The sequence below is a fragment of the Saccopteryx leptura genome, chromosome 11 (assembly GCF_036850995.1).
Source record: "Saccopteryx leptura isolate mSacLep1 chromosome 11, mSacLep1_pri_phased_curated, whole genome shotgun sequence".
NCBI classification, from domain to species: Eukaryota; Metazoa; Chordata; class Mammalia; order Chiroptera; family Emballonuridae; genus Saccopteryx; species Saccopteryx leptura.
The window spans coordinates 60,389,374-60,416,240 of NC_089513.1; the positions used below are offsets into that span (position 1 = coordinate 60,389,374).

Genomic DNA, 26,867 nt, shown 5'->3' on the forward strand with positions numbered 1-26,867 from the left:
CAGGGTGGTGCGGTGAAGTTAGGGGGTAGGGAATGGTGAGATAGGAAAATAATAGCTAAAGGGTATAGTGTTTCTTTTTGAAGTGATGGAGTATTTTAAAAAACTGGTGATGGTTGCGTACCTGTTTACAGTACAAACCACTTAACTATGGACTTTAGGTTAGTTAATTTTATAATATGCAAATGATCTCAATAAAGCTGTTAAAATTTTAAAATTATAAAAAAACCTGTTTGCTTATGTTGAAATGGAATAGATTTTTGCAACCTCTGACAACTATCTACTTTTGTATTAATAATATGGTTCCCATTCCCTCACCATACATTTTGGCAAGGAAAAATTTTGTAAAAGTTAAATAACTGGCCAGTTACAACTGATTTGTAAATAAGTGGATTTCAGAATTCTCAGAATACAGACTGAATGACTCAAATATTTCCTGAATGTTTATTAGTAGGCACTGTCCAAGTACTGCAGTCACTTACTGAATCTTCACCCAAACAAAAGGTAGAACTCCACATCTCTTCATGTGATTGACATTCCACAAGGAACCCCAGGCAGCTCACGGCCTCTCAGGGCTTTGGCTTTCCTAGGTCATCCTCCCTAAAAAGAAATTCTGGCCTCATCTATCAATGACTTGATACCCTACATATTATTGTATTTTTTTGGAGTTATGTGAGAGTTACGATAAAAGACAAATGCTTCCCATATTCCTATATCTTGGGCAGCACCACTAATATGAGAAAGGGAAAACTGGATTAGAATGGCGGCTTGAGGAGTGAGCAACACCCCTGTCCTCCCCCCACCTTTTATTTAATGGAAGAGATAGCACTATGGCACAAATATTTTCCCATACCATACATTGGACGATCGTACCCAATGCCATGCCCACAGAGAAAAACTCACATTTGTGCACACAATCAAAGAAAGAAAAAAAAAGTAAACTCAAAGTCAGAACTTAGTTTTAGAACTAATCTGCTACTGACAGGAAACTTGACTTCTCTGTAAATGGACTAGAAGACCTGATTCCTATCAAGTCCAAAATCCTGTAATTTCAGGCCATGAAATATTAAATCATGTATAAAACATAGCATAAAATCATAAAGGTAGTGAAAACTCAAGTTTTGTTCAGATTAGCTACCATCAAAAACACTAGGAAACATTTGTTTTGGAATATTAGTACAAGTCTAAATTCAGTAGAGTCAGAGTAAGAAATTGTTCATCTCATAGAATATACATGAACTATCTACCAGTTAATAACCTCTCCCTTCCTTCTAATATCCATGACTTTATCAAAACTGGTGTCAGGCAGTTAATTCACAAACAAATTTTACAAATCAAATGTAATTACAATGACTATGCCAACTAAATCTCAGAATAAAATATTACATTTAATACCCACATTTAATGATAACTAAACTTGTTTTTAGTGTAGAATATGTGACATAAAACAGTATGTTAAGGTTCTTCAAAATTGGATGGCTGCTAGTTTATGTGTTTGACTATTTTGTTTTTAAGATTTTAAATAGGCTTTGGCCAATGTTTCTTAACTACTAACAGCTGGAAAACAATGCTAATTTCATTGGTATAAAAGTTAAGTGCATGTTACAAAAAGATCATTTAATTTCCGTACTTACCTATTTAAGTAGAAAGTATGAAATTATTTGAAAGTGAAAGAAAAAAATTGTTGAATTGCAAACTGTAGTCGAACGTATTTTGTTTAGGAAAGCATGAAATCAGAAATGTGAATGAGTTTAAGCAATTTATAGTTCATAAATAATGTCTTCTGACAATCAGATAACTGGCTTAGAATACTAGTTCATGAGCAAAATTCTTTTCTAATATAAATCCTACACTTTATATTATAGAAAGTCAGGTTTCACTTGTGTATGCGTACTTTCCAGATTTGCTAGGTTACAGATGGATTTTTGCAGATCTAAAAATGTACACTTCGATACTAGAAAAAAACTTACGGGCACTTGGAGTGTTCAGTTATTTGGAACTGAATTTAATACATTTTATAGTAGAGGTTCATGCTTGGGCCCCTGGTCTGGTTGCTCAGTGAATAGCATCATCCCAGCGCACCAAGGTTGAAGTTATGATCCCAGATCAGGGTACATGCAAGAAGCAACCAATGAGTGTACAGCAAAATGGAATAACTAAATGGAACGAATTGATGCTTCTCTCTCTCTCTCCTCTCCCCCGATTCTTCTCTCCTTTTTTCTCTTTCAAATCAATTAAAAAAATTAAAAAACAAAACCAAAAAAACCCAGGTTCATGCTTGAGTAATGAAGTTCCTAGGTTTCTGATACTCTTATACAAAATAAATATACCTATATATTATGTACAGAGAACTATGTAAGCGCATATACTGTAAAAAAACACACACATTAGAGACATTATATAAAAAGATTTTGTTTTTAATAGAAAAAATTTTATGACCGCTAAATACACAAGGTAAATTAAACTTTTAAAAAGAAAAATTATTGTAAGAGCAATGAAACTTGAGTGATAAATGTACTGAAACAATCTTTTGAAATAAACCACCTCTAGAGAAAAACATTAATTCATACAAGACTCTATATTAAAGTGCATAAAAAGGAAATTTTAGAATTTATACCAAAGGAGCATTTATAAATACATGAAGCCCATCCTCAATGTAATATAGCCTTGGTCTAAATATAGTCTGCTTCTTAGTAGTGCCTCATAAATAGTTTGTTCCAAAAGTTGAAAATTCCTAACCCTAACAAGCAATTTTCATTATTCATAGCTGTAATGACTAATTTTGGCAACAGAATAAGTCTTAATTCTTACTTTGCTAATTCTCTAAAGTCATCTCAGTCTCACAAGAAACAGCTAATTATTGTTTTGAATGAAAATTGACAGAAAAGGGATATTTTCAGACCATTGAAACCATAAATACTTATCATATGTAAAAATAAAACAAAAAGTAAATTTTAGGATATCTTTAGATTTTAATTTTTTAAAAGACATTAATCATTTTCTGCAATGGTAGATTAAAATAATGAAAAGAATAACTTGTGGAGCCAACAGTTACACAGTTACTTTCTCAGGGCAATGGTAAGACCTGTGCAGAGATGCTGAATGACAGTCACGCCTATCACTGATATTATGCAGCTTCCTACAAAGTCAACCTGCTATAATTTTTTAAATACTCACTTTTAAAACTTGCTCAATTTTAAAACAAACATCATCATGGAGTTAACTCATATATGCTTGTTTTTAAGTGGCCTCACATAATGATTCTATGATTTAGATTATTCATATATAAGTTAATGTTTTTATCATAATGAAATTTAAAAAAAGAAAAAAATGTGTTTTCAGAAGATGGAATCCATGAAAAGGCTACCTTTGACCATAGAAAATCAGCAACAGAATGCTAATATTAATTACAAAGTATAACTTGTCAATATCACAACAAAAGGGCATAATAAAATTTTTCTAAAATACCTTTATTTATTTATTTATTTATTTTTTCCTTTTCATTTTTCTGAAGTTGGAAACAGGGAGAGACAGTTAGACAGACTTCCGCATGCGCCCGACCGGGATCCACCCGGCACGCCCACCATGGGGCGACGCTCTGCCCACCAGGGGGCGATGCTCTGCCCATCCTGGGCGTCGCCATGTTGCGACCAGAGCCACTCTAGCGCCTGGGGCAGAGGCCACAGAGCCATCCCCAGCGCCCGGGCCATCTTTGCTCCAATGGAGCCTTGGCTGCGGGAGGGGAAGAGAGAGACAGAGAGGAAAGCGCGGGGGAGGGGTGGAGAAGCAAATGGGCGCTTCTCCTGTGTGCCCTGGCCGGGAATCGAACCCGGGTCCTCGGCACGCTAGGCCGACGCTCTACCGCTGAGCCAACTGGCCAGAGCTCTGTTTTATTTTTATAATGAACAAACACTTCTATACTATTCATGTACTTTTATATGGGCTTGTTTTGTTATTAATATTTGTCCTTTTCCGGTACTAGTATTTTCCTACTCTGGCATCAAAGTCTCTCCATAAATCTCTGGAAAGTCACAAATATCCCTATGGCCATGGATTACCATAAAGTGATAATTCACCAAAATGTCTTTTAATCTATGTAATAAATAAATATGTTGTGATGTTAATTTTTCCTAATTATAAAATAATCCTATTCATCTTTGAAAACTAATTATATTGATTATACTATGGCTCAAATCCTTAGATATCTTTGTTTACTTATTAATGTAAAGAAACAATTACATTTTATAGTCATATTTAAACTACTGAATATCTGTAAACAAAATAGTATTTATTAAAATAGAATATACACTTTATACTAAATTCCACTCAAATTTATAGGTTTTTACCCTTAATTTTTAAATACACACATAATTTTCTTCAAACATTACAGGTATATACAAAACTGAAATACGACATCAAAGCCAGACTATGATTTTTAAAATAAATTCTAAACAGGTAATAATATACAATATGTAAAATTTCAATAAAACACAGGTATTTTTTTTTCTTTTTTGTATTTTTCCAAAGTGAGAAGTGGGGGTGGCAGACAGACAGACTCCCACATGCGCCTGACTGGGATCCATGCCCACCAGGGGGCAATGCTCGGCCCCTCTGGGGTGCTGCTCCACTGCAATCGGAGCCATTCTAGCGCCTGAGGAGGAGGCCATGGAGCTATCCACAGTGCTGGGCTAACTTTGCTCCAGTTGTGGGAGGGGAAGAGAGAGAGAGAAAAAGGAAAGGGGGAGGGGTAGAGAAGCGGACGGGTGCTTCTCCTGTGTGCCCTGACCGGGAATCAAACCTGGGACTTTCACACGCTGGGCCAATGCTCTACCACTTAGCCAACTGGCCAGGGAGGTATATTCTTATAGAAATGTTAGTCCTATAATACTGAGCGATATTTACAAGCAAACATGATCCAAACAGCACATGCAGATTCAGGATAAGTAAACACTCGGACACGAACTGCCAGTCGCACCTGGTCTCCACGACAACAGATTATTTCTTCACAGAAAGGAGACCTACAGAAGAATATAATTTATTCAGTTAAGAAGTAAACATAGGCTCTATTTTCTTATTTCTAAATAAGTTAGTATTTTATATAATATTTTAAAATCTTGTCTCTGCTACCAATGGCTCTATAATTTTAATTGAGCTATTCAAATTATAGACAATTTTCTCATAATCTATACATTTAAAAAATTACACTAGTCAAGATTAGGGATTCTCAACTGAGATTATACCAAAATACTGGGAAAACTATCCCAAACTATCAAGAGCTACATTTCAGACATAATGAGTTACAACCTGTGGCAAGGAACTTATAAGTCATTATAAAGTTCCCCATGTGATTCTGAAGTCATTCCTAAATAACTACCAGACCAATTTCTAAGATTCCCACCCAAAAACATATGAATTCATAAATCCCATCCTACCGAAGACATGTGGCAAATGCACGCCTTGCATTTCTATACACAAAATGTATTGGGAAGCCTTTAAATGTGTGACCATCAGGCACAGCCCTCCTTATAGCATCTTGAAATTCCTCGTTGCCAGCAGATATACTTGTTGTACGCTCAAATTCATAAGAAGCCAAAGCTGGTGATAAGAGATAGGAAAGCTGGTCTTCCCACACAGTAGTGAGGCCAAGATCCTATAGCAATCAAAAGAGAAAAAGTAAAATACATTAATATTTTCAAAACCAATTATAACAAATATGTGATTATTTTAATATAGGCCAAAATTTTTAAATTTATCAACTTTTTAAACTTATTAATTATAATAAAAAATACAGAGAAATTAAAAAAACTATAAGTATCAGATTTTACTTCTTAAATAAAACAAAAATATTCAGTATATTGATGTTAGTAAAGGTTCCAAATTCTATACTTCTTTAATATCCACTAGACAAGATCATACTGAATAACTGTACTATGAAAGACAGTGTTAGTAAATTTTGAGGTCACAATTTATTTAACTTTAGAGTTTAGTAAAGCTGAATTTGCTAAATTTGATTGCTCCTACCATAAATTCAACTATAGGAGGGGAGAAAAGTCAACAAACTAATTGCATGTATAATTAAAATCAAATATTTACCGAGTCTTAACTCTGTTTCTAGAAGGAAGTAATACATTTCTAGAAGTATTGTTGAATTTAAGAACTTCTGAGTTTCAGAACTTAACTCTTTGATATTCAAAACTATAGTATAAGCTTTATAAAGGTAGGGGCTGTATTTACTTTGCTCAGAGCTTGTGTAGTGACTGGAACTATCATCCAACACCCCCCCCAAACTGTTTATACATAAACAAATTTAAAAATTGCTTGAAACTAAAAATTTCAGTGTTAATTACCTTCCTGTGTTCTGACACTAGTAACCTCAGCTGCATTTCTATTTCATTACTTGTTACTGAAGCATCAATTGTGGATGCACAGAGAGGTGGAAAGGGAGGAAGGGAAGTTGTAGCTCCTGGAGCACACACAGATTTAATTGCTTCTTCACTCATGGGCTTCCATTTAGATTCATCATTCAAATCAAATACACAGATTTCTACTGAGTCAGAGGGCTGACAGTTTCCCAGAAACATCTGATGATTGAAAACACAACCAATTGTTCGATATGGGTACAATGGTTTGGGCTGCTCAGCAACTGGAGGTTCATCAGGATTGACAGATTTATGAATGTACCTGAAAAAGGTAAATCGTAATTGTACATGACAAGATACATAATTTTATCAGATAATGTATATAAAAACTTAAAAATTAGGAAGACAGAATCCTACTGAGGACACTTAAAGCTCTAATTATTCCCCAGGACTAGAGTTGTGTTTTGGGGTGTTTTTTTTTTGTATTTTTCTTAAGTGAGAAGCAGAGAAGCAGAGGGACAGACTCCCATATGCATCCGACCAGGATCCACCTGGCATGCCCACTAAGGGGCACTGCTCTGCCCATCTGGGGCATTGCTCCGTTGCAACCAGAGCCATTCTAGCACCTGAGGCAGAGGCCATGGTACAATCCTCAACGCCCAGGCCAACTTTGCTCCAATGTAGCCCTGGCTGCGGGAGGGGAAGAGAGAGACAGGAGAGGGGGAAGGGTGGAGAAGCAGATGGGCGCTTCTCCTGTGTGCCCTGGCTGGGAGTCAAACCCAGGACATCCACACACCAGGCCGATGTTCTACCACTGAGCCAACCAGCCAGGACCCAGGAATAGAGTTTTAATACTTGTTTTTCCTTCTTATATTTCTACAATTTGATTATTCTATATTAATATTAATTATATAGTATATTTTATACCATAGAAACCAATTTTGTTCCTGTAACATAATACATTCTATGTATATTGTTAAGATCAAAAACACCTATCTCAGATAACACACTTAAAATAATTTAGCTATATATTTTGAGGTACAATTAACCAAAATGATTATCAACTAGGGGAAAAAACAAAAACTAGAAAAATGAAAAGAGGGCCCAGGGCTGTGCCTTTAGGATCTCTAATATTTAAAGACAAGATAAAGAAAAACTGAGACAGAAAAACAATGAAAACTGGAAGATAGTACTATGAGAGAGAAAAGAAAATGTTTTATGAAGAAAAAGCATTTAACTCTTTGACAGGCCAAAAGACTGAAAAAATGTTCAACATGATTTATCAACATGGGATCTGGCCTGTTGGCTCAGTGGTAGAGTGTCAGTCTGGCACATGTTTGATTCCCATTCACGGCACACAGAAATGACCAGAAGTGACCATCTGCTTCTCCACACCTCCGCTCTCCCCTTTCTTTCTCTCTCTCTCCCTCCTTCTCCCCCTCCCACAGCCATAGCTCAATTGATTCAAGCAAGTTGGCCCAGGGTGCTGACGATGGCTCAATGGCCTCTGTCACAGGCGCTAAAAATAGCTCAGTTGCAAGCAATGCATCAACGCCCCAGATGGGCAAAGCATCACTTCACAGGGGGCTTGCCAGGTGGATCCTGGTCGGGGCACATGCAGGAGTCTGTCTGTCTACCTCCCCAGCCCTCACTTAATTAAAAAAGAATAATTTATCAACATGGAGTTGGTAACCACATCAAAATTTCAAAAAAAATCATGGTTTCAACTTGAGTTTATTTTCAGGCTTAGGGATGATCATCAGAAAGAGCATATGACAATTATATAAAATTAAAAGTAAATATATAAGTGTGGTTTTTTTTTAACCAATACTCTGTTGGTAAAGAGTATTTTAGGTATACAACTTTTTTTCGAGCTTTTTACACAGCTGTATTAATTGAAGGAATTTTTTACATAGTCACTGAAAAGGCTGTAATAACTAAAACAACCTGTACTTTTGATAATCATCAATATAAACAAAGAACCTATATTTAAAACGTCGGCATCTCTGTAAACTTAGTTGGCTAACCTGTGTCCTGTTAAACTCTCCCAGAAAGTGACAGTTCCATCGGTTCCACAGGTCATAACCCAAGCATGAGGCACTCCTTTTGCCTTAGTCCCAACACAGACAAAGGCTTCTAGTCCATATCCAAGAAGAAGGCTGCACAGAAGGTTAGCGTGATCTTCACAATCACCCTAAAAATAAAGTAAGTTAAGAAATTAAGTATCTCTTCTTTCATACTGTCTCATTAAATATTTAAATACAAAATGATTAAAAATATTAAAATTTTCATTCTAATCATTAGCCCAGTGTTAAGCTGAAACAATAGGGGTGGAAAGAGAAATATGAAATTTAGAAGAGCCTAAATTATTTTACAAAGTCAGTGCTCATAAGTACTTTAAGAGGGGAACATTCAGATTGAAAAGTTTATAAAGAACTCACACAACATGAAAAGAAAGCAATTAAGATTTTAAAGATTTCAAAAATGAGTAGCTAATGTACATCAACAGACAAGCAGACAAATCATAGAACAGAAAATGCAAATAAATAGGAAAATACACAAATTGAAAACAATGAGTTACAGTATCTATAGAAGACCATTTTAACACATTGCTGACCGCTCACGAATTAACTTGTCTTTGCCCTTGCATTAGCTATTTCAAGTTTTGAAACTCAGGGTAATGAAGGATTATTGTATTTGTGACTCTTCGTCCTGAGGGTCGAAGTTCGAAAACTAGCATACTGTTCTATATTCTCACACGGACTCCTTTTCTTCCACGGACTCCTTTTCTTCCCACTCTTCCTCTTCCCACTCCTCCAGGCTTGAGACCACAACATAGAAAGTTATGGTAAACAAAAACAATCAGAGTTGAGCCATCAAACGTGGACTATCTTCCAATCGCTCACAGTTTGAACATACATATTAAGGATATTGTAAAATCTTTCTTCATCATGTTCAATTGTGTTCAGTTTATTATAAAAAAAGTGACTTTTCTTGATATTTAGGTTTTTTTATTTATTTTCTTTTTTCTTTTTCTGAAGCTGGAAACGGGGAGAGACAGTCAGACAGACTCCCGCATGTGCCCGACCGACCGGGATCCACCGGCACACCCACCAGGGGGCGACGCCCTCAATGAATTATATGCAGACACTTTAATTGTTCAAGTGATTTTGAAATATACTGTAGTGATGTAGAAATTGATAGTTTATCGGAAGACAGTAATGAGTCAGATATTAGACTAAAACAACAAAAAGAAATGTAATAAGATCTGATAGCAAAAGTGATTTTGAAGAAGAATGGATTGAAAATGATATTACACTAACTTGGGAGGATTATTCAAATATTTCTGACCTTATTGATCCACGAAGCATCAGGGAAGTGACAGAGTTACTTTTTAGTGATGATTTTTTTTATTTAGTTCCTTTTCAGTGATGATTTTTTTGATTTAGTTGTTTCTCAAACCAATTTATACCACCACCAAATGGAACAATTTTACCATTACACGTAGGTGACTGCTATACCACACCAAAAAAAATTACTAAAATATATAATATGTATAAAAATATAATATGTATCAGATATGTATAAAGTTTTATTTAAATTCATTATGTATAAATAAAGTATATTGAAGTTTATTTAGATTGTTTCACTTTCATACTCAATTACGGAAAAAAAATAGCCGGTGAGATAACTTCTGAGTAAAATTGCCGGTAAACAATGTTTAAAGAAATAAATACATAGGAAAAATGGGTGTAATACAACAAAATGCCAACAATGGCTATAATTAGGGTGGTTATATATAATTTCCCTTTCTTTGTTCTAAATTATCTTTGGTAATATCACATTACTTTTACAATTTGTACTTCCTCGTGCCTCCTGACCATCCAAAGTACTATTGTACATGTATAAAGGCAACATTAAAAAAGGACAAATGTATGTTCTTCTTGTTTCCATAAATTGATTATCAAACAAACATGATTTTAAGTAAACAAAGCTGGAACTGGAACTAATTTCATTTTTTGAAAAAACTCACTCCCGGGGTCACCAAGCATGAAAAAAACTCACTACTCAAAAGGTTAAGCATAGGAATACAGAAATATTAAAAAATAGCCTGACCAGGCAGTGGCGCAGTGGATAGAGCGTTGGGCTGGGATGCAGAAGGACCCAGGTTCGAGACCCTGAGGTTGCCAGCTTGAGCACGGGCTCACCTGGCTTAAGCAAAAAGCTCACCAGCTTGGACCCAAGGTCGCTGGCTCAAGCAAGGGGTTACTTGGTCTATTGAAGGCCCACAGTCAAGGCACATATGAGAAAGCAATCAATGAACAACTAATGTGCCGCAACGAAGAATTGATGCTTCTCATCTCTCTCCCTTCCTGTTTGTCCCTCTCTGTCTCTGTCACAAAATAAATAAATTAAATTAAAATGCTTAAAAAAAAAAGAATTAAAAAAAACAACACCCCCAAAATACAACCAAAGATGTTCGATGAAAAAATCATCCTCAATGATATCAAAAAACTGGAAGCAGCCCTGGCTGGGTGGTTCAGTTAGAGCATCGTCCAATATGCCAAGGTTGTGGGTTCAATCCCCGGTCAGGGCACATAAGAGAATCAACCAATGATGGCATGAATGAGTGGAACAAATTAATGTTTTTCTCTCTCTCTCCTCACATCTTCTCTAAAAAAAAAATCAATTAAAACAAACAAACAAAAAGCTGGAAGCAAACTAATTCAGCCAAAAGAAACAATCCCTGGCCCTGGCCGGTTGGCTCAGCGGTAGAGCGTCGGCCTGGCGTGCGGGGGACCCGGGTTCGATTCCCGGCCAGGGCACATAGGAGAAGCGCCCATTTGCTTCTCCACCCCCCCCTTCCTCTCTGTCTCTCCCTTCCCCTCCCGTAGCCAAGGCTCCATTGGAGCAAAGATGGCCCGGGCGCTGGGGATGGCTCCTTGGCCTCTGCCCCAGGTGCTAGAGTGACTCTGGTTGCGGCAGAGCGACCCCCCCCCCCCTCCGGAAGGGCAGAGCATTGCCCCCTGGTGGGCAGAGTGTCGCCCCTGGTGGGCGTGCCGGGTGGATCCCAGTCAGGCGCATGTGGGAGTCTGTCTGTCTCTCCCCGTTTCCAGCTTCAGAAAAAAAAAAAACCAAAAAAAAAAGAAACAATCCCTAAATGGGGAAATCGTTAAGCAGATTACATGTATCAACTCATGAAAACGTTATACAGTCATTAAAAGACATAGATCATAAAGACTAGTAAACACATACATAAATGTTCATAATATAACACAAAATTATAAAGCAGAACACAAAATTTTATTTATATATTAATTATAACTATGGAAAAATGATTTATAATACGAGCAAAACATAAAAATATAAAAGGACATAAATTCTGTTTCAACAGAGTTAGAAAGCTAATGACAGTCTGACATATTTTTATATTATCCACTTTTTAAAATACATATGATTAGAAAATATCCCATAATCTATACAATTAGTTTACTGAAATCAATTCATTTTTTTTTAAACCATTTTTAGAGAGGAGAGAGAGAGGTAGAGAGAGAGACAGAGAGAGAGAAGGGGGGAGGAGCTGGAAGCATCAACTCCCATATGTGCCTTGAGAGGTAGAGAGAGAGACAGAGAGAGAGAAGGGGGGAGGAGCTGGAAGCATCAACTCCCATATGTGCCTTGACCAGGCAAGCCCAGGGTTTCAAACCGGCAACCTCAGCGTTTCCAGGTCAACGCTTTATCCACTGTGCCACCACAGGTCAGGCCTGAAATCAATTCATTTAAGTTTAACATAAATAAATTTACACAAATTCTTAAATATATATTTGTTTCTAACCAAAACACCAATGAATCCAGTAATTTTCCATATTCATTTTTACTGCCATTTTTCCTTTTTAAAAAAACACATCATCTCAGGTTTGATTCCCAGTCAGGGCACACAGGAGAAGCCACCATCTGCTTCTCTACCCCTCCCCTGTCTCTTGCTCTTCTCCTCCCACAGCCAAGGCTCAATCGGTTTGACTCCTCCCACAGCCAAGGCTCAATCGGTTTGAGCAAGTTGGCCCTGGGTGCTGAGAAGGGCTCCATTGCCTCATCTCTGGTGCTAAAATGGCTTGGCTGCTGAGCAACAGAGCAGTGGCCCCAGATGAGCAGAGCATCACCCCCCTACTGGGCTTGCCAAGTAGATCTCAGTCGGGGCACACACCGAGTCTGTCTCTGCCCCCCACCCTGTCTCTCACTTAAAAAAATAAATCATCTAAGCAAATTTTAATACATGACTATTACTAGAAAACCACAGTACTGGTCCTAACGCTCTCTCTAACTCACTGTTTAATTTACCTCTAAGCCCTGGCCAGGTAGCTCAGTTGGTTAGAGCATTATTCTGATAAGCCAAGGTGACAGGTTCGAATCCCGGTCAGGGCACTTACAAGAATCAACCAATACAGTAAATACATAAATAAATGGAACAACAAAGCAGTTTCTCTCTCTCTCCCTCCGCCCCCCCACCAAAATCAATTAAAAAAAATTTTACCTCTACATGTTAGTTTCTGACATAATAGTACTTTTAGATCCCTACCTCACAGAAATCACAATACATTAAATAAGAAACTAACTAGAAAATAAAGATGCTAATGTTTTTTCTATACTGACATCTAAATGTTAAGAAAAATGGTGAAAAAATTGACTTGTTCAAATTAATAATATATAAATTTTTTCTAGCCTGACCAGGTGGTGGTGCAGTGAATAGAGCATCAGACTGGGACACGGAGGACCCAGGTTCAAGACTTGAGGTCCCCAGTTTGAGCACGGGTTCATCTGGTTTAAACAAAGCATACCAGCTTGAGCCCAAGGTCGCTGGCTTGAGCATAGGGTCACTCGGTCTGTGGTAGCCCCATGGGTCAAGGCACATATGAGAAAGCAATCAATGAACTAAAGTGCCACAACGAAAAATTGATGCTTCTCATCTCTCTCCCTTCCTGTCTGTCCCTATTTATCCCTCTCTCTGACTCTCTAGTGTGTCCATAAAGTCATGATGTACTTTTGACCGGTCACAGGAAAGCAACAAAAGACGTTAGAAATGTGAAATGTGCACCAAATAAAAGGAAAACCCTCCCAGTTTCTGTAGGATGCTATGGCAGCATGTGCGCATGCGCAGATGATGACGTAACACCGTGTATACAGCAGAGCAGCCCACGGCCATGCCAGTCAAGATGTGGACAGTACAGAGGAAAGTTCAGTGTGTTCTGTGGCTCACTAAATTCGAATCAGTGACCAAAGTGCAATGTGAATATCGGCACGTTTATAACGAAGTGCCACCATACAGAAATAACATTACTCGGTGGGATAAGCAGGTGAAGGAAACCAGCAGTTTGGTGGAGAAGCCCTGTTTTGGTAGGCCACAGGTCAGTGACAAGTCTGTAGCAGGGGTCCCTAAACTTTTTACACAGGGGGGCCAGTTCACTGTCCCTCAGACCATTGGAGGGCCACCACATACAGTGCTCCTCTCAATGACCACCAATGAAAGAGGTGCCTCTTCCAGAAGTGCGGTGGGGGCCGGGTAAATGGCCTCAAGGGGCCGCATGCGGCCCGCAGGCCGTAGTTTGGGGACACCTGCTGCAGAGGCTATATGGGATAGCTACCTAAAGAGCCCTAAAAAATCTGTGCGTGAGCCCACATCGAACTGCACTGAATAGGTATGAAACTGGGAGAGTTTTTCTTTTATTTGGTGCAGATTTCACATTTCTATTGTCTTTTGTTGCTTTCCTGTGACCGGTCAAAAGTGCGCTATGACTTTACGGACACACTGGTGTATTTCTGTCCAAAAAAAAAATTTTTTTTTCTAAGTAAATTCTTTTACAAATGTACCATAACTTCACAATTATGAGGTAGTGCTTTTTAATTCTATTGAGTATGTAGAATACCTTGTTTCTACAGAGAAAGGCCAGCAGAGTGCACCATTGTTCCTGTTTACCTCCTCCTCCAATAACGGGGGCTCTTTCATAGCCAAGGACATTAACAAATCTTGCTGCTTGCCTTGGAGTATCCAGAAGCCGCCCAGCTCGAAGTGGTTTAACATAGGAACAGACTGGTCTATTTATCCCATTTTCATCCTAGAAGAAGAAAGGGAAAACATTATCTGTAATGAAAGATTAACCATATCCAATTTTTTTTTAAATTTTTTACAGAGACAGAGAGTGAGTCAGAGAGAGGGATAGACAGATAGGAATGGAGAGGGATGAGAAGCATCAATCATTAGTTTTTCATTGCGCGTTGCAACACCTTTGTTCATTGATTGCTTTCCTATATGTGCCTTGACTGTGGGCCTTCAGCAGACCGAGTAACCCCTTGCTGGAGCCAGCGACCTTGGGCTCAAGCTGGTGGGCTTTTTGCTCAAACCAGATGAGCCCGCGCTCAAGCTGGCGATCTCGGGGTCTCGAACCTGGGTCCTCTGCATCCCAGTCCGACGCTCTATCCACTGAGCCACTGCCTGGTCAGGCCAATTTTATTTATTTTTTTAACAAGAAAGAAAGACAGAGAGAAGGGCAGACAGGGACAGAGATAAGAAGCACCAATTCTTTGTTGTGGCACTTTAGTTGTTCATTGATTGCTTTCTCATATGTGTCTTGACAGAAGGTGGGGGTGGGGGTGGGGGTGAGGGAGGCATTCCAGCCAAACCAGTGACCCACTGTTCAAGCCAGTGACCCCTTGCTCAAACCAGGGACCTTGAGCTCAAGCCAGCGATAATGGGATCATATCATCAGCATCCCAGGCTGATGCTCTATCCACTGTGCCACTGCCTGGTCAGGCTAACCATTTCCAATTTTAACACCTTTTCTTAGAGTACATTAATGGGGGATAAAGTAATTCTAGCTATCACTAAGCGTTTACCCTGTATCTAGCACTAGGTTGCTAAGTGCTTTGCATACAATTTATCTTTTAATCCTCATAATATCTCTATTACTTTCATTCCATAGATGAATAAACTGAAGCTAGCTCGTTTTGTAGTAATACAATAGTAATTCAATTGGCCCTGGCCAGTTGGCTCAGTGGTAGAGCGTTGGCCCAGCGTGTGGAAGTCCCAGGTTTGATTCCTGGCCAGGGCACACAGGAGAAGTGCTCATTTGCTTCTCCACCCTCCCCCCCTCTCTGTTCTCTCTCTCTCTTTCCCTCTTGTAGCCAAGACTCCATTGGAGCAAAATTGGCCCAGGCACTGAGGATGGCTCCATGGCCTCTGCCTCAGGCGCTAGAATGGCTCTGGTTGCAACAGAGCAACACCCCAGATGGGCAGAGCATTGCCCCCTAGTGAGCATGCTGGATGGATCCCGGGTACATGTGGGAGTCTGTCTGCCTCCTCGCTTCTCACTTCAGGAAAAAAAAAAAGTAATTTACTTAATGATAGTTTTATCATTTACTGTGCAGAAAAAGAACAATGGATTATTAAGTATGATAACCTTGGGGTTCTACAATGTTTGGTTAGGATAAAGGTAATTAATTAATTTGGTTCCTGTGTGGGCACGTTTGTCCTCTTTTTACAACACTAAGGCAAGAAAGAAATAAAAATGTAAAAAAATGGATGCATTTGCCCTTCACCAGTCATCAATAGTATCACCTTGGAATACAAAACATACATTACTTATTTCATCACAACAATAATTCTAATATTACCTAAATATATCCCCATACACTATTTAAACATCTTGAAAATCTCAGTATTTCAACCTCTAAACCTATACTGTCCAACATATCACTAATCATATGTGGTTATTTAAATTTTAATTAATAAAATTTTAAATTCAGTTCTTTAACCATGTTAGCTACATGCTCAATAGCTATATTTGGCTAGGGATTACCACTGGGCAGCAAAAATACAGAATGTTTCTATCGGTGCAGAAAGTTCTCCTGGATAGTGCTATTCTATACTATTTCCTCTTGTGCATTCATTTTCAGACTATGTATAATAATCTTTATTTAAAACTACAGTTTTTGTAATTAGATTGATGCCTTAAATAACTGCTGCTCCTTAATTTCACATCTAGCCAAGTGTAGAAGAAAAGCAAGAAACACTACTGAGGAAGGAACCTATGTAAGATAAATGACTTCTTTACTCTCTATATGGAAAGAGATGGAACAAACCAAAAGCAATTGTAAACTGAAATTTAATAGTTTGCCATGACTGAGCTGCTGTTTGAACTTAAAAAGCCTTTACTTCTCCATCCTTAATACTGTTTGCAAAAAGTAGCAATGCCTGGTCACTTGACGATCTCATATGGTTCCCATGATATTAAGTGACCTTATGTGATTAAAATCTTCTTACAAAGAATTCTGAGACAGGAACTTAATATTTCCTAAAAGATAATATCAGTTCCTTGATTCCCTTAACTGTATATCCCATCCTTTTCCTCTTCCTTTTTCATTTCCCATTTCTCTGATCTACTCCCTCCCCTTCCCCACTATTCCAGTCCTCTTGTCCAGTCCAGTTCCAAATGGCAATAAAGAACCTCACCTCAGACTAAATAGACAGCTGGGAACTACTTATATTTTCATTGGTTTCTCTTTGCCATTGTCCTGACATCACTGCTACCTTGACTGACCAGTCATTCAATGTATAGACAATGCTATTGTAAAATCCTAGCAGCCATTTTCCTCATTTCTACCACTAGTGAACTAGGGTTTCCCATTCCCAAGCTCCTCATGTAGAAATTTAACCACTTTTAGCTTGTCCTAAAAATCTAGGAAATGTAGAATAAAGCCAGACAAATGCATAGGATCTGAGAAATAGAACCCAAAATAATACATTATATTCATATAAATGCATCTATACAAGGTCAAATATATATAAATTATTTGAATAGTACACAAACCACAAAAAATATGGATATAATCACATATTTTATGTTGGTTTATTAATGAGAGAAAATGGGCTCAGGATACAAGAAAAACAGGCAGATATATAGTTGGAATGCTACAGTTAAATATTATTGGTCACTGGCTTAGGGTTCTTGGTTATACAGAATTATTACATGTAACATTGTCTGTCTTAAAAAAAAAAATACCCTAACCAGAAAAAAATATATATGCAGAGCCCCAGTTATGCACACAAAAGTTGAATTTACATATAAATTACAAACTGGCCTAATAGTTATTTAGTATTAAGTAGCAACCAAGGACACACTCAAAGTTAAACAAAAGTGTTTTCATCTACTTTAAATAGAGTACATTCAAAAAGGGTTTTAAAAAAACAATTAAAATGAAAAGCAAAATAAAACAAAGATTGTATCATACCACTCACCTACTCAGTGAAAGGGAGTATTACAACATTAGCATTCTATTTTACAAATAAATGTTCACTTCTCTGGAATAAAGACATTTTACAAGTTCAACTTAAAATGTATATAAACAAACAGTAAGTATCAAATGCAAGCGTGAAGCTGTTCTAACACAATTTACAAACCTGAGCAAAAATCTTAACCAGCCGTGAGTTGTGTGAGGGTCGAATTTGCAAATACTCTCTCCACCATTGCTTAGCGTACACAAGAAATAACCGTTCTTTCTCTGCAGTTTTTTGACGCTCCAGAGCAAGCTCAAAATAAAAATAAAAAATTTTCATTTCTATTCGTTCTCCTTAATTACTATAAAATATGTAACAAATCCATGCGCTTCTCTCCATCTCTCCCACCGCCCTAATCTAAGCCAGCATCTCATCTGTAAGAGCCTCCTAACTGACTTCCCTATTTCTATACTGTACTTCCCCCAGTACAATCAGGTCTCCATACAATAGTCAGGTGGCATTTTTTCCCTGAGACATTAAATATTAATTTATATTGTCATTCTCTTGCTTTAAACTAAGTAAGTCGTAATTTTCTAAAAAGAGACTGCTTTCTAGGATCAACCAATAAATATACTACTATAGAAACAAGTACACAAAAGAGAAATTCAGAATTAATTACCTGTGTGTTCACTACTTCTTGAGATAATGTTTGATTGAGTGGTGGGTACATCTCAAGTTTTATATTTAAAATTCCCACAGAAACTTTTGATTCTGTGCCTATAAGTGAACATAAATATTTAGAACTTCAGAACTTTCAATACTACTATATAGTCAGTCTAACCAAAAAAATTAAGAATTTTATGCTTTACACTTTACACAGAATAGAGATAATATCAACATCAGCTTTAATATTCACATTAAAAATAAACCAAATCAAACTAGTTTTTATTTGGTACAAAGGCATTCATCTAATTTTGAAGAAATTGCCTATTTTCTTAGTGTCCTAATCACATTTTAAGGCACTTTTCAAACCTAAAGGATTGGGTCTTCATTTTTATCTTAATTAAATGTATAATATAATACCAACCAGACTTATATTTAAAACCAAAGTCAAAGCAACTATTAACTCATTCTCAGACAATATTTATACTGTCACATATAGTAATTCCTACTTATCCCTTTGCATTTTCACATCACGTGTGAGTAGAAATTTTCAATCCATGCCTGTTACCTTTTTTTTGTAATTTTAAAAATTCTGACTTTAGGGAAACAGTAGAAGAGGGAGAGAGAAGAAACACTTATTTGTTGTTCCACTTATTTATATATTAATTGGTTGAATCTATGCCTTTATTTAAAGAATTAGAAAACAAATATACTTCACAACGGAACTATTTAATATTGCTTTGGTGAATCAGAATATGTTTGTGGGTCACTAGTATGCATATCATGTTAGGCCTATATTTGAAGAAAAATAATGGGTTTCACATTTGAAAATAAACATCCTACATAAAATTTTTTCTATACTTTTTAAGGAAAAATATACTCAGGGTCTGACTTATTAAAGTCTAAATAACTAAAGCTATTCCATCCAATGGCCAGATTTAACTCTGTGACTAAGTTTCAACACCGAAGTACTCCATTATGTTATTCATAAAACATTGGTAGCTTTTATTTTGTTTTTCACTGTATTAGTAAATATGTATTACATATTAGTAAATATGTGGAAGAGTCCAAGGAGACAATGGTAAATAGGCACTATCTCTGCCCTTAAAGAGTACTGTCTATTGATATTGAGCAAGTTAGCCCCTCTCTGAGTCCCACTTTTCCACATGTAAATGGGTGGAAGAAAGCCTACCCCATATCCCACAAGAACAGCTGTTGAAGGAAGCCACTGGTATAATGGGGAGGCACCTATATCCTGGGGTGTGCAGGAAGCCACTGGTATAACAGGGAGGCACTATATCCTGGGGTGTACAGGCAGCCACTGGTACTAATGGGAGGCACTATATCCTGGGGTGTGCAGGCAGCCACTGGTATACCAGGGAGGCACTATATCCTGGAGTGTGCAGGCAGCCACTGGTATAACGGGGAGGCACTATATCCTGGGGTGTGCAGGCAGCCAGTGGTATAACGGGGAGGCATTATATCCTGGGGTGTGCAGGCAGCCACTGGTATAACGGGGAGGCACTATATCCTGGGGTGTGCAGGCAGCCAGTGGTATAACGGGGAGGCATTATATCCTGGGGTGTGCAGACAGCCAGTGGTATAACGGGGAGGCACTATATCCTGGGGTGTGCAGGCAGCCACTGGTATAACAGGGAGGCATTATATCCTGGGGTGTGCAGGCAGCCACTGGTATACCGGGGAGGCACTATATCCTGGGGTGTGCAGGCAGCCACTGGTATAACGGGGAGGCACTATATCCTGGGGTGTGCAGGCAGCCACTGGTATAACGGGGAGGCACTATATCCTGGGGTGTGCAGGCAGCCACTGGTATACCAGGGAGGCACTATATCCTGGGGTGTGCAGTCAGCCACTGGTATAACGGGGAGGCACTATATCCTGGGGTGTGCAGGCAGCCACTGGTATAACGAGGAGGCACTATATCCTGGGGTGTGCAGGCAGCCACTGGTATAACGGGGAGGCACTATAACCTGGGGTGTGCTGGAATGGAGGTATTTTGTGTATGTACGCATGCATGTATATATATGTATGTATGCAGAATCTTAGTTTTCTTTATAGCCTTACCTATAACCAAATAAATTTCAGAAGGAAAATCCTTTTAAAATTTCTATATTCATTTCCCAAGAAAAGAATTTATTTAAGAAACTCTTCTTTAAGAAATTATTTTTACATGTTTGCCTCTTGGTCTACTAAGGCACTTAAAATACCAAATGTATTTACAAACAAACTGGGACTATAAAAAGGTAACAGTGATATTAATCATCATACCTACACCCATAAGTTCCGCAGTAAGATTGGTCACTCCATTTTCTGAGCCCAAAACAGATCGCCATTCGAGAAAATAAGATGCTACTAACGTAGTCTCACCAAATATATCTGTTTTGATTAGCACCATATGAATTGGATCACTTATTGATAACATTGTTGTTGAATCAGCCATTCTAGTTCCATCACCTAGCAACATAACCCAAAAATAATTACACTACATTACATATTTAGTTAGGCCAACACAAAATGAAAAGTACTAATAAATTTATATAAAATCAAATGGAATAATTTGGTAATGCCTCAGAAAGCATTCAATTAACTGGGAATAAAAGTAGTCCTATTTCACACAACTTTTAAAAGAACTGATAGGCCTGATCAGGCGGTGGTGCAGTGGAGAGAGCGTCGGACTGGGATGCGGAGGACCCAGGTTCGAGACCCCGAGGGCGCCAGCTTGAGCGAAGGCTCATCTGCTTTGAGCAAAAGCTCACTAGCTTGGACCCAAGGTCGCTGGCTCAAGCAAGGGGTTACTCAGTTTGCTGAAGGCCTATGGTCAAGGCACATATGAGAAAGCAATCAATGATCAACTAAGGTGTCACTACACAACAAAAAACTAATGATTGATGCTTCTCATCTCTCCTTTCCTGTCTGTCTGTCCCTGTCTATCCCTCTCTCTGTAAAAAATAAATAAATAAAAATAAATAAATAAATAAAAGAACTGATAGAATTGTGATGGTTTTTTGTGTTTTTCTTTTTTTAAAAATTAATTAATTTATTTATTTATTTTCCCTGAAGTTGGAAACGGGGAGGCAGTCAGACAGACTCCCGCATGCGCCCGATTGGGATCCACCTGGCATGCCCACTAGGGGCGATGCTCTGCCCATCTGGGGCGTCGCTCTATTGCAACCAGAGCCATCCTAGTGCCTGAGGCAGAGGCCGTGGAGCCATCCTCAGCGCCCGGGCCAACCCTGCTCCAATGGAGCCTTGGCTGTGGGAGGGGAAGAGAGAGACAGAGAGGAAGGAGAGGGGGAGGGGTGGAGAAGCAGATGAGCACTTCTTCTGTGTGCCCTGGCCAGGAATCGAACCTGGGACTCCTGCACACCAGGCCGATGCTCTACCACTGAGCCAACCGACCAGGGCCTGTGTTTTTCTTTTTAAGTGAGAGAGAGACAGACAGGGACAGAGAGAGATGAAAAGCATCAATTCTTCGTTGTGGCACTTTAGTTGTTCATTAATTGCTTTTTCATATGTGCCAGCAACCTTGGGCTCAAGCCAGTGACCTTGGGCTTCAAGCCAGCGACCTTTGGGCTCAAGCCAGCAACCATGAGGTCATGTCTATGATCCTACACACAAGCCAGCGACCCCACGCTCAAGCTAGTGAGTCTGCACTCAAGACAGATGAGCCTGTGCTCAAGCTGGCAACTCGGGGTTTAGTACCTGGGTTCTTAGCATCCCAGGCCAACACTCTAACCACTGCACCACTGCCTGGTCAGGCGGGACAAGTTATTTTGTCATGTAATGCATATCAGTGTTTTCTAGTCTCTAAGAAATAAATCAATCTAACCATTAAAAGTAGTTACTAAACTATATGCTGCTACAATAATTCAAATATGTGAACAACATATTTGAAACTAGCTTTATCCTTAGAACTCTAGAAATAATCACTGTATTTATCTACACAAAACTAAAAGATTCAGGACCTTGGAGCTAGCAATTTAAGCCATTAACTGCCTTATTAGGGTAACATTTTTCACTGGGGAAAAAAATAAATTTCAGTACTGCATTAGTCATCTTAGTATCCTATAAAAAAAATTTTTTTTTTGAGAGACAGGAAGGGAGAGAGATGAGAAGCAACAACTCGTAATTGTATTACTTTAATTGTTCATTGATTGCTTCTCATACATGCCTTGACTGGGGGGCTATAGTTAAGCCAGAGACCCCTTGCTCAAACCAGCTACCTTGGGCTCCAACCAGCGACCTTTTGGGCTCAAGCCAGCAACCATGGAATCATGTCCATGATCCCACGGTCAATCCAGTGAACCTGTGCTCAAGCCAAATGAGCCCAAGCTCAAGCGAGTGACCTAAGGGCTTCAAACCCGGGGCCTCAGTGTTCCAGATCAACACTCTATCCACTATGTCACCACTGGTCAGGCAGTTATCTAAAATTCTGAAGGTATAATTTTACAACTTTGCTACGTTTACAAATATGTTACAAAAACTTCTAAGTTAACAACTAAAATGTACAAAATAACTTTACAGGAAGAAACAGTGTAAAACAATTATAGGAATCAAGTATCATAATTTTAAAGTTCTAAAAAGGAGTTATATATAGATTCACATCTAAACTTTGACTTCTAAGTTATATAATATCATAAATATAGTCATCTTTCATAAATGAGGAAAATCATGTCTCATTCTCTGCTATATCTCTAGGACTTGCCTAGCATATAGTACCATGCACCTAATATGTATTTAAATATTTATCACTAAACTACCAACCATTAAAATAGTCAAAAAATAATGTTTAGGGAAAATTAATTAGCAGAAAATAAACCAAGGATGTAGTTACAAATAGTAAAATAGAAAAGAGCAGTGGAGAAAAAATAAACAGCTGGGCGGTGGGGGAGTCATCCATTACAAATCTCTCCTTACAAAGGTTACTGTTGTTCTGCAATAAAACCTCACAAAGATTTACTCGATTAAAAGACAATTTATAATTGCTCCTTACCTAAGTTTTCTCTGTGTACTTCAAGTAAAAAGCCATCATGAAAATCTGGTTCACAGGCACATGGAGCAGGTTTAGAACGAAAACGTTGGTTTCGAAAATGCAAACATAAAGTAAAGGTTGAACAAACTTGTCCTGGTAAAGGCTCAGGTTCTTGCAGATGTTCCAAGAAAGCTTTTCCACCCAAAACCTGAAGGTAAAGATACCTCCGTGTTGGATCAATATTAGCTGTAAAGTGTAGCAATATATATGAGGAAACTGCCGAATAACTTCTGGAATGTGATCAACATAACAGTAAATAATAACTTGACAGAATAAAACCCAAGACTGGGGGGAAAGTAACACATTTATTGTATACCAGGACCATTTGCACCCAGGGAAGAATAGATACATAATATGATAGCTTTTTCTGAGTTTACATTCCGGCTACTTTCTCCCAGCTAGAAAGGAGTCAGAGACAGGGTTTAGGATACCTTTGCTGTTAGTTGCTTATCCAACATTCCTTCATCTCCACAAACCAACTCAGACAATTATCTCAACTCAGTAAAGTGTAGTTGTGAGATGATTACATTACCATTAAAAAAGCAAAGCTATACAGTTTTTTAATGAAATATATTATTAAAACATGAGAAGCAGTTTTTGCTTCCACTGTGCTATACATTAAATAGTCTGATAGACTTTGTGCAAAACAGAATTTAAGTTTTTGGGATGATTACTCACAAAAATGTAAGCATTTAATTCTGGGGAAAAAATGGAAAGTTTTCTATCAAACACCAAACTCTACAGCACATCTATCCACAAGTACTGCTCACAATTAAATTAATGTTCAAAAAATACACATACTTTTTTTTAACAATGTTGATTGTCTATCGGTAAAGCAAACTGGTTGTTTTGGAGAGAGAGGAAGTTCTTGATCAACATTGTCCTAAAAAGGCAAAAAGAAAAAATAATTTTTTTAAATCAGAGAACAAAAATTGTAGTTAAGTAAGAAAATGCCAATATGGAACTAAGAACTGAACCAAAAAATAAATAGGATAACATCCCCTCAAAATACCCCTATGTTCTTTGCATAATGAATGAATGACTTCATAATACACTAGCTTGCAAAAGAGGTGATGCAGCTGGTCACTCCTAAAATCTAAGGTTAAGAAATTAAACGGTCTTCAAGCCATGTCCACAGAATGGTAACAACAAATTCCTAATACCTTAAACAAGGTTACTTCCTCTAAACCTCATCTAACCTTTGGCTTATGATTCTACCACGAACTGAATTAAACAAGTAACACTGCCACAGCAAAAGCTGTTATTAGGTCAATTTTTATACCAAATGGGTTTACAAACCTCAAAAACCAAAAAAAGATGCTGTATTAAAATATTTATTCCCTCGTGTATTATGAAGTTCATCCAATTTTTACATTATATTTATCCAGTATTGAGGTCACAGTTTCTCATTATTTCCTCATTTCCAAAAGAAGGCCTACTTACTAATTTGTGCACTGAGGCCATCATCCCATTATGACCTATTTGTATGAAAAGATTTGAAGGTTCTTACACAATTATTTACTTAAATTGATAATTTTTTAATCAGAGATAACTGTACCAGAACAGTGTGTTATTTTTTAAATAAGCCTAATCTAAAAACAAAACAAAAACTATAGGACAATTAGTGAAAAAGAACTACATTGTGATAAAATAATTTGACTAAAACATACTGCTTACAAAAATTAGAGAATATTTCAAAATGAATATAAAGCAATAAAATATCCCCTAATTTTTGTGAGCAATATACATACATATACTCAACATTAAAGACCTAGAGAATAAATAACAAAAATTTGTGCCTGTAGAGAAATATGGAATATAATGCCAATTTCATTGCTTATATTAGAGTTGAAACAAGGATATTACTAGACAAATGGTCTTATTTTAAAGTGGTTTTACTAAAAGGAGAGGCCCTAAATATATATTTATGACGTCAAATATTTTCCCCTAAAAGATTACTCACAGTAACAAAATTAAGTTCTTTCATCACATCATCAATGATTCCCCGATTTCTAAGAGCTTTGATCAAATCTTCTGTTGATAACTGTTGTTGATCTGGAGCTAACTCTTCCCGTATTGTCTCAGCAAGGATTTCTCTTATTCTGCCATGGACGTCCATCTATGTAGAAAACTCGCATTACAATGTACAACACCAAAAAGCAATCAAATACTGCCACTTAGCAGTATAAGTCTTAGCTCATTTCTTTTTAAAATACTGACGGGAAAAAATGGCCGAATAGATTCAGGAAAGGTTCTCCAGCTAAGAGTAAATATAAAATTGGTACCACTAAAAAAAAAAAAAAAAAAAATTGGTACCAGAACTCAATGAGAATAAATGTAAGTTTTTAAAAGAAAAAACAACAACAACAAAAGAAAGATGAAACATTTTTAGTACATATTCTAAAAATAATCCCTACTGGTTACCTACCTTTGTTACTATTTCCCCACAAATAACACTGAACCCAAGCAATCTTTGGGGAGGGCGTACAGTATAATAAATCAAAAGAATACAGACCCAGAGGCGGCGATCAAAGTTAAATTTCAGCTGTCGGCTTACTGGACGGGACGCGGAGCCACCACGTTCAGCCTTTGTGCCCCTGGGAGAGGGAGTGCGCGCCCCGAGCAGCACAAAGCCGGGCACAGCGCTCCGTCACCCGCAGCACCATTCCTCAGAAGCACGGCGTGTGTCTAGACTGAGCTCTGAAGTATCAACAATACTTTCACCACAATCCTTAGTACCTTCTTCCACGACTTCTTTCAAAATTGCTGACTTGGTTCGTCATCAGTTACACCTCCTGTTTCACCCTTAAAGTAATTCCAATTCCTGACCTCTGAATAGAAACCCGCTCCAAACACAACTTGTATCGGATGTGACTTCCAGAAATCGCTGGGTAAACGCTAATTCCCATTGTCCCGTGACTACCGCCCTTCCGTCCCCTCAGACCCTTACTAAGCTGCTCTGGCTTCCAACCCGAAGCTCTGCCCAGCGCGCGCTCCGCGTCTCCCAGCCTGTGCTCGAGCCCCCGGCAAACAGGTGCCATAGCGGCCGGACCAGGGACACAGCCCGCGGCCCCTCACCTTGCTCAGCTGCTGGTGGATGAGCTGCTTCAGCTCAGATGCTTTCTCCGGAGGTAGCGACATGCCGGGGCCAGCGCCTCGCCGCCGATTGTCACCGCTTCAGGGGCCCCAGCCCGCTCCGGAGCGTTCGTCGCAGCTGAGCACAGAGCCAGCGCGACCGTCTGCCTCGCGGAGCTCCCGGGGGATGCGGCAAACGTCAGACCTGCTGCTGGGCGGGAAGCGAGGCTGCGGCAGCCGCAGCGTCCAACCGTTGTTTCCAAACAACCGCGGACAGCAAAGCCTCGGGGCTGTCCCCCGCCCTGCCTGACCACCTCTACCTGCCGCTCTTCCTCCCTCAAGGAGCCCACCCCGTGACCTCAGCGAGCCCCAGCGCCCACCAGCGCCTTGCCAGTGTCGCCGGATGCGCCATGCGCTCCCATATTTCCCTCCTATCCGGTCCCTTTCTGCC

General features: G+C 38.6%; 1 protein-coding gene across 2 annotated transcripts; it reads right to left on the reverse strand.

Annotated features, from left to right (window-relative positions):
- Positions 1 to 2,522: 2,522 nt before the first annotated feature.
- CEP76 (centrosomal protein 76) lies at positions 2,523 to 26,806 on the reverse strand. Of its 2 annotated transcripts, none has more exons than XM_066352702.1 (12): positions 26,420 to 26,806; positions 25,305 to 25,460; positions 24,143 to 24,224; positions 23,303 to 23,347; positions 20,578 to 20,763; positions 18,305 to 18,402; positions 17,809 to 17,937; positions 14,279 to 14,467; positions 8,384 to 8,550; positions 6,345 to 6,678; positions 5,430 to 5,647; positions 2,523 to 5,015 (listed from the first exon to the last, which is right to left on the reverse strand). In XM_066352702.1, the coding sequence occupies exons 1-12, from the start codon at positions 26,480 to 26,482 to the stop codon at positions 4,877 to 4,879; spliced, it is 1,806 nt and encodes a 601-aa protein (XP_066208799.1). In that variant the 5' UTR covers positions 26,483 to 26,806; the 3' UTR covers positions 2,523 to 4,876. The 2 variants fall into 2 exon arrangements, with proteins under 2 accessions (XP_066208799.1, XP_066208797.1); XM_066352700.1 differs by having other exon boundaries at positions 23,303 to 23,527.
- Positions 26,807 to 26,867: the final 61 nt, after the last annotated feature.

Coding starts and splice junctions, on each gene's coding strand:
- CEP76 (XM_066352700.1), bottom strand. CDS start 26,482: ATGTCGCTACCTCCGGAGAAAGCATCTGAGCTGAAGCAGCTCATCCAC. Junction 25,461..26,419: donor TCCACCAGCAGCTGAGCAAG/GTGAGGGGCCGC, acceptor TTTTCTACATAG/ATGGACGTCCATGGCAGAAT. Junction 17,938..18,304: donor AAGAAGTAGTGAACACACAG/GTAATTAATTCT, acceptor TTTTATTTTGAG/CTTGCTCTGGAGCGTCAAAA.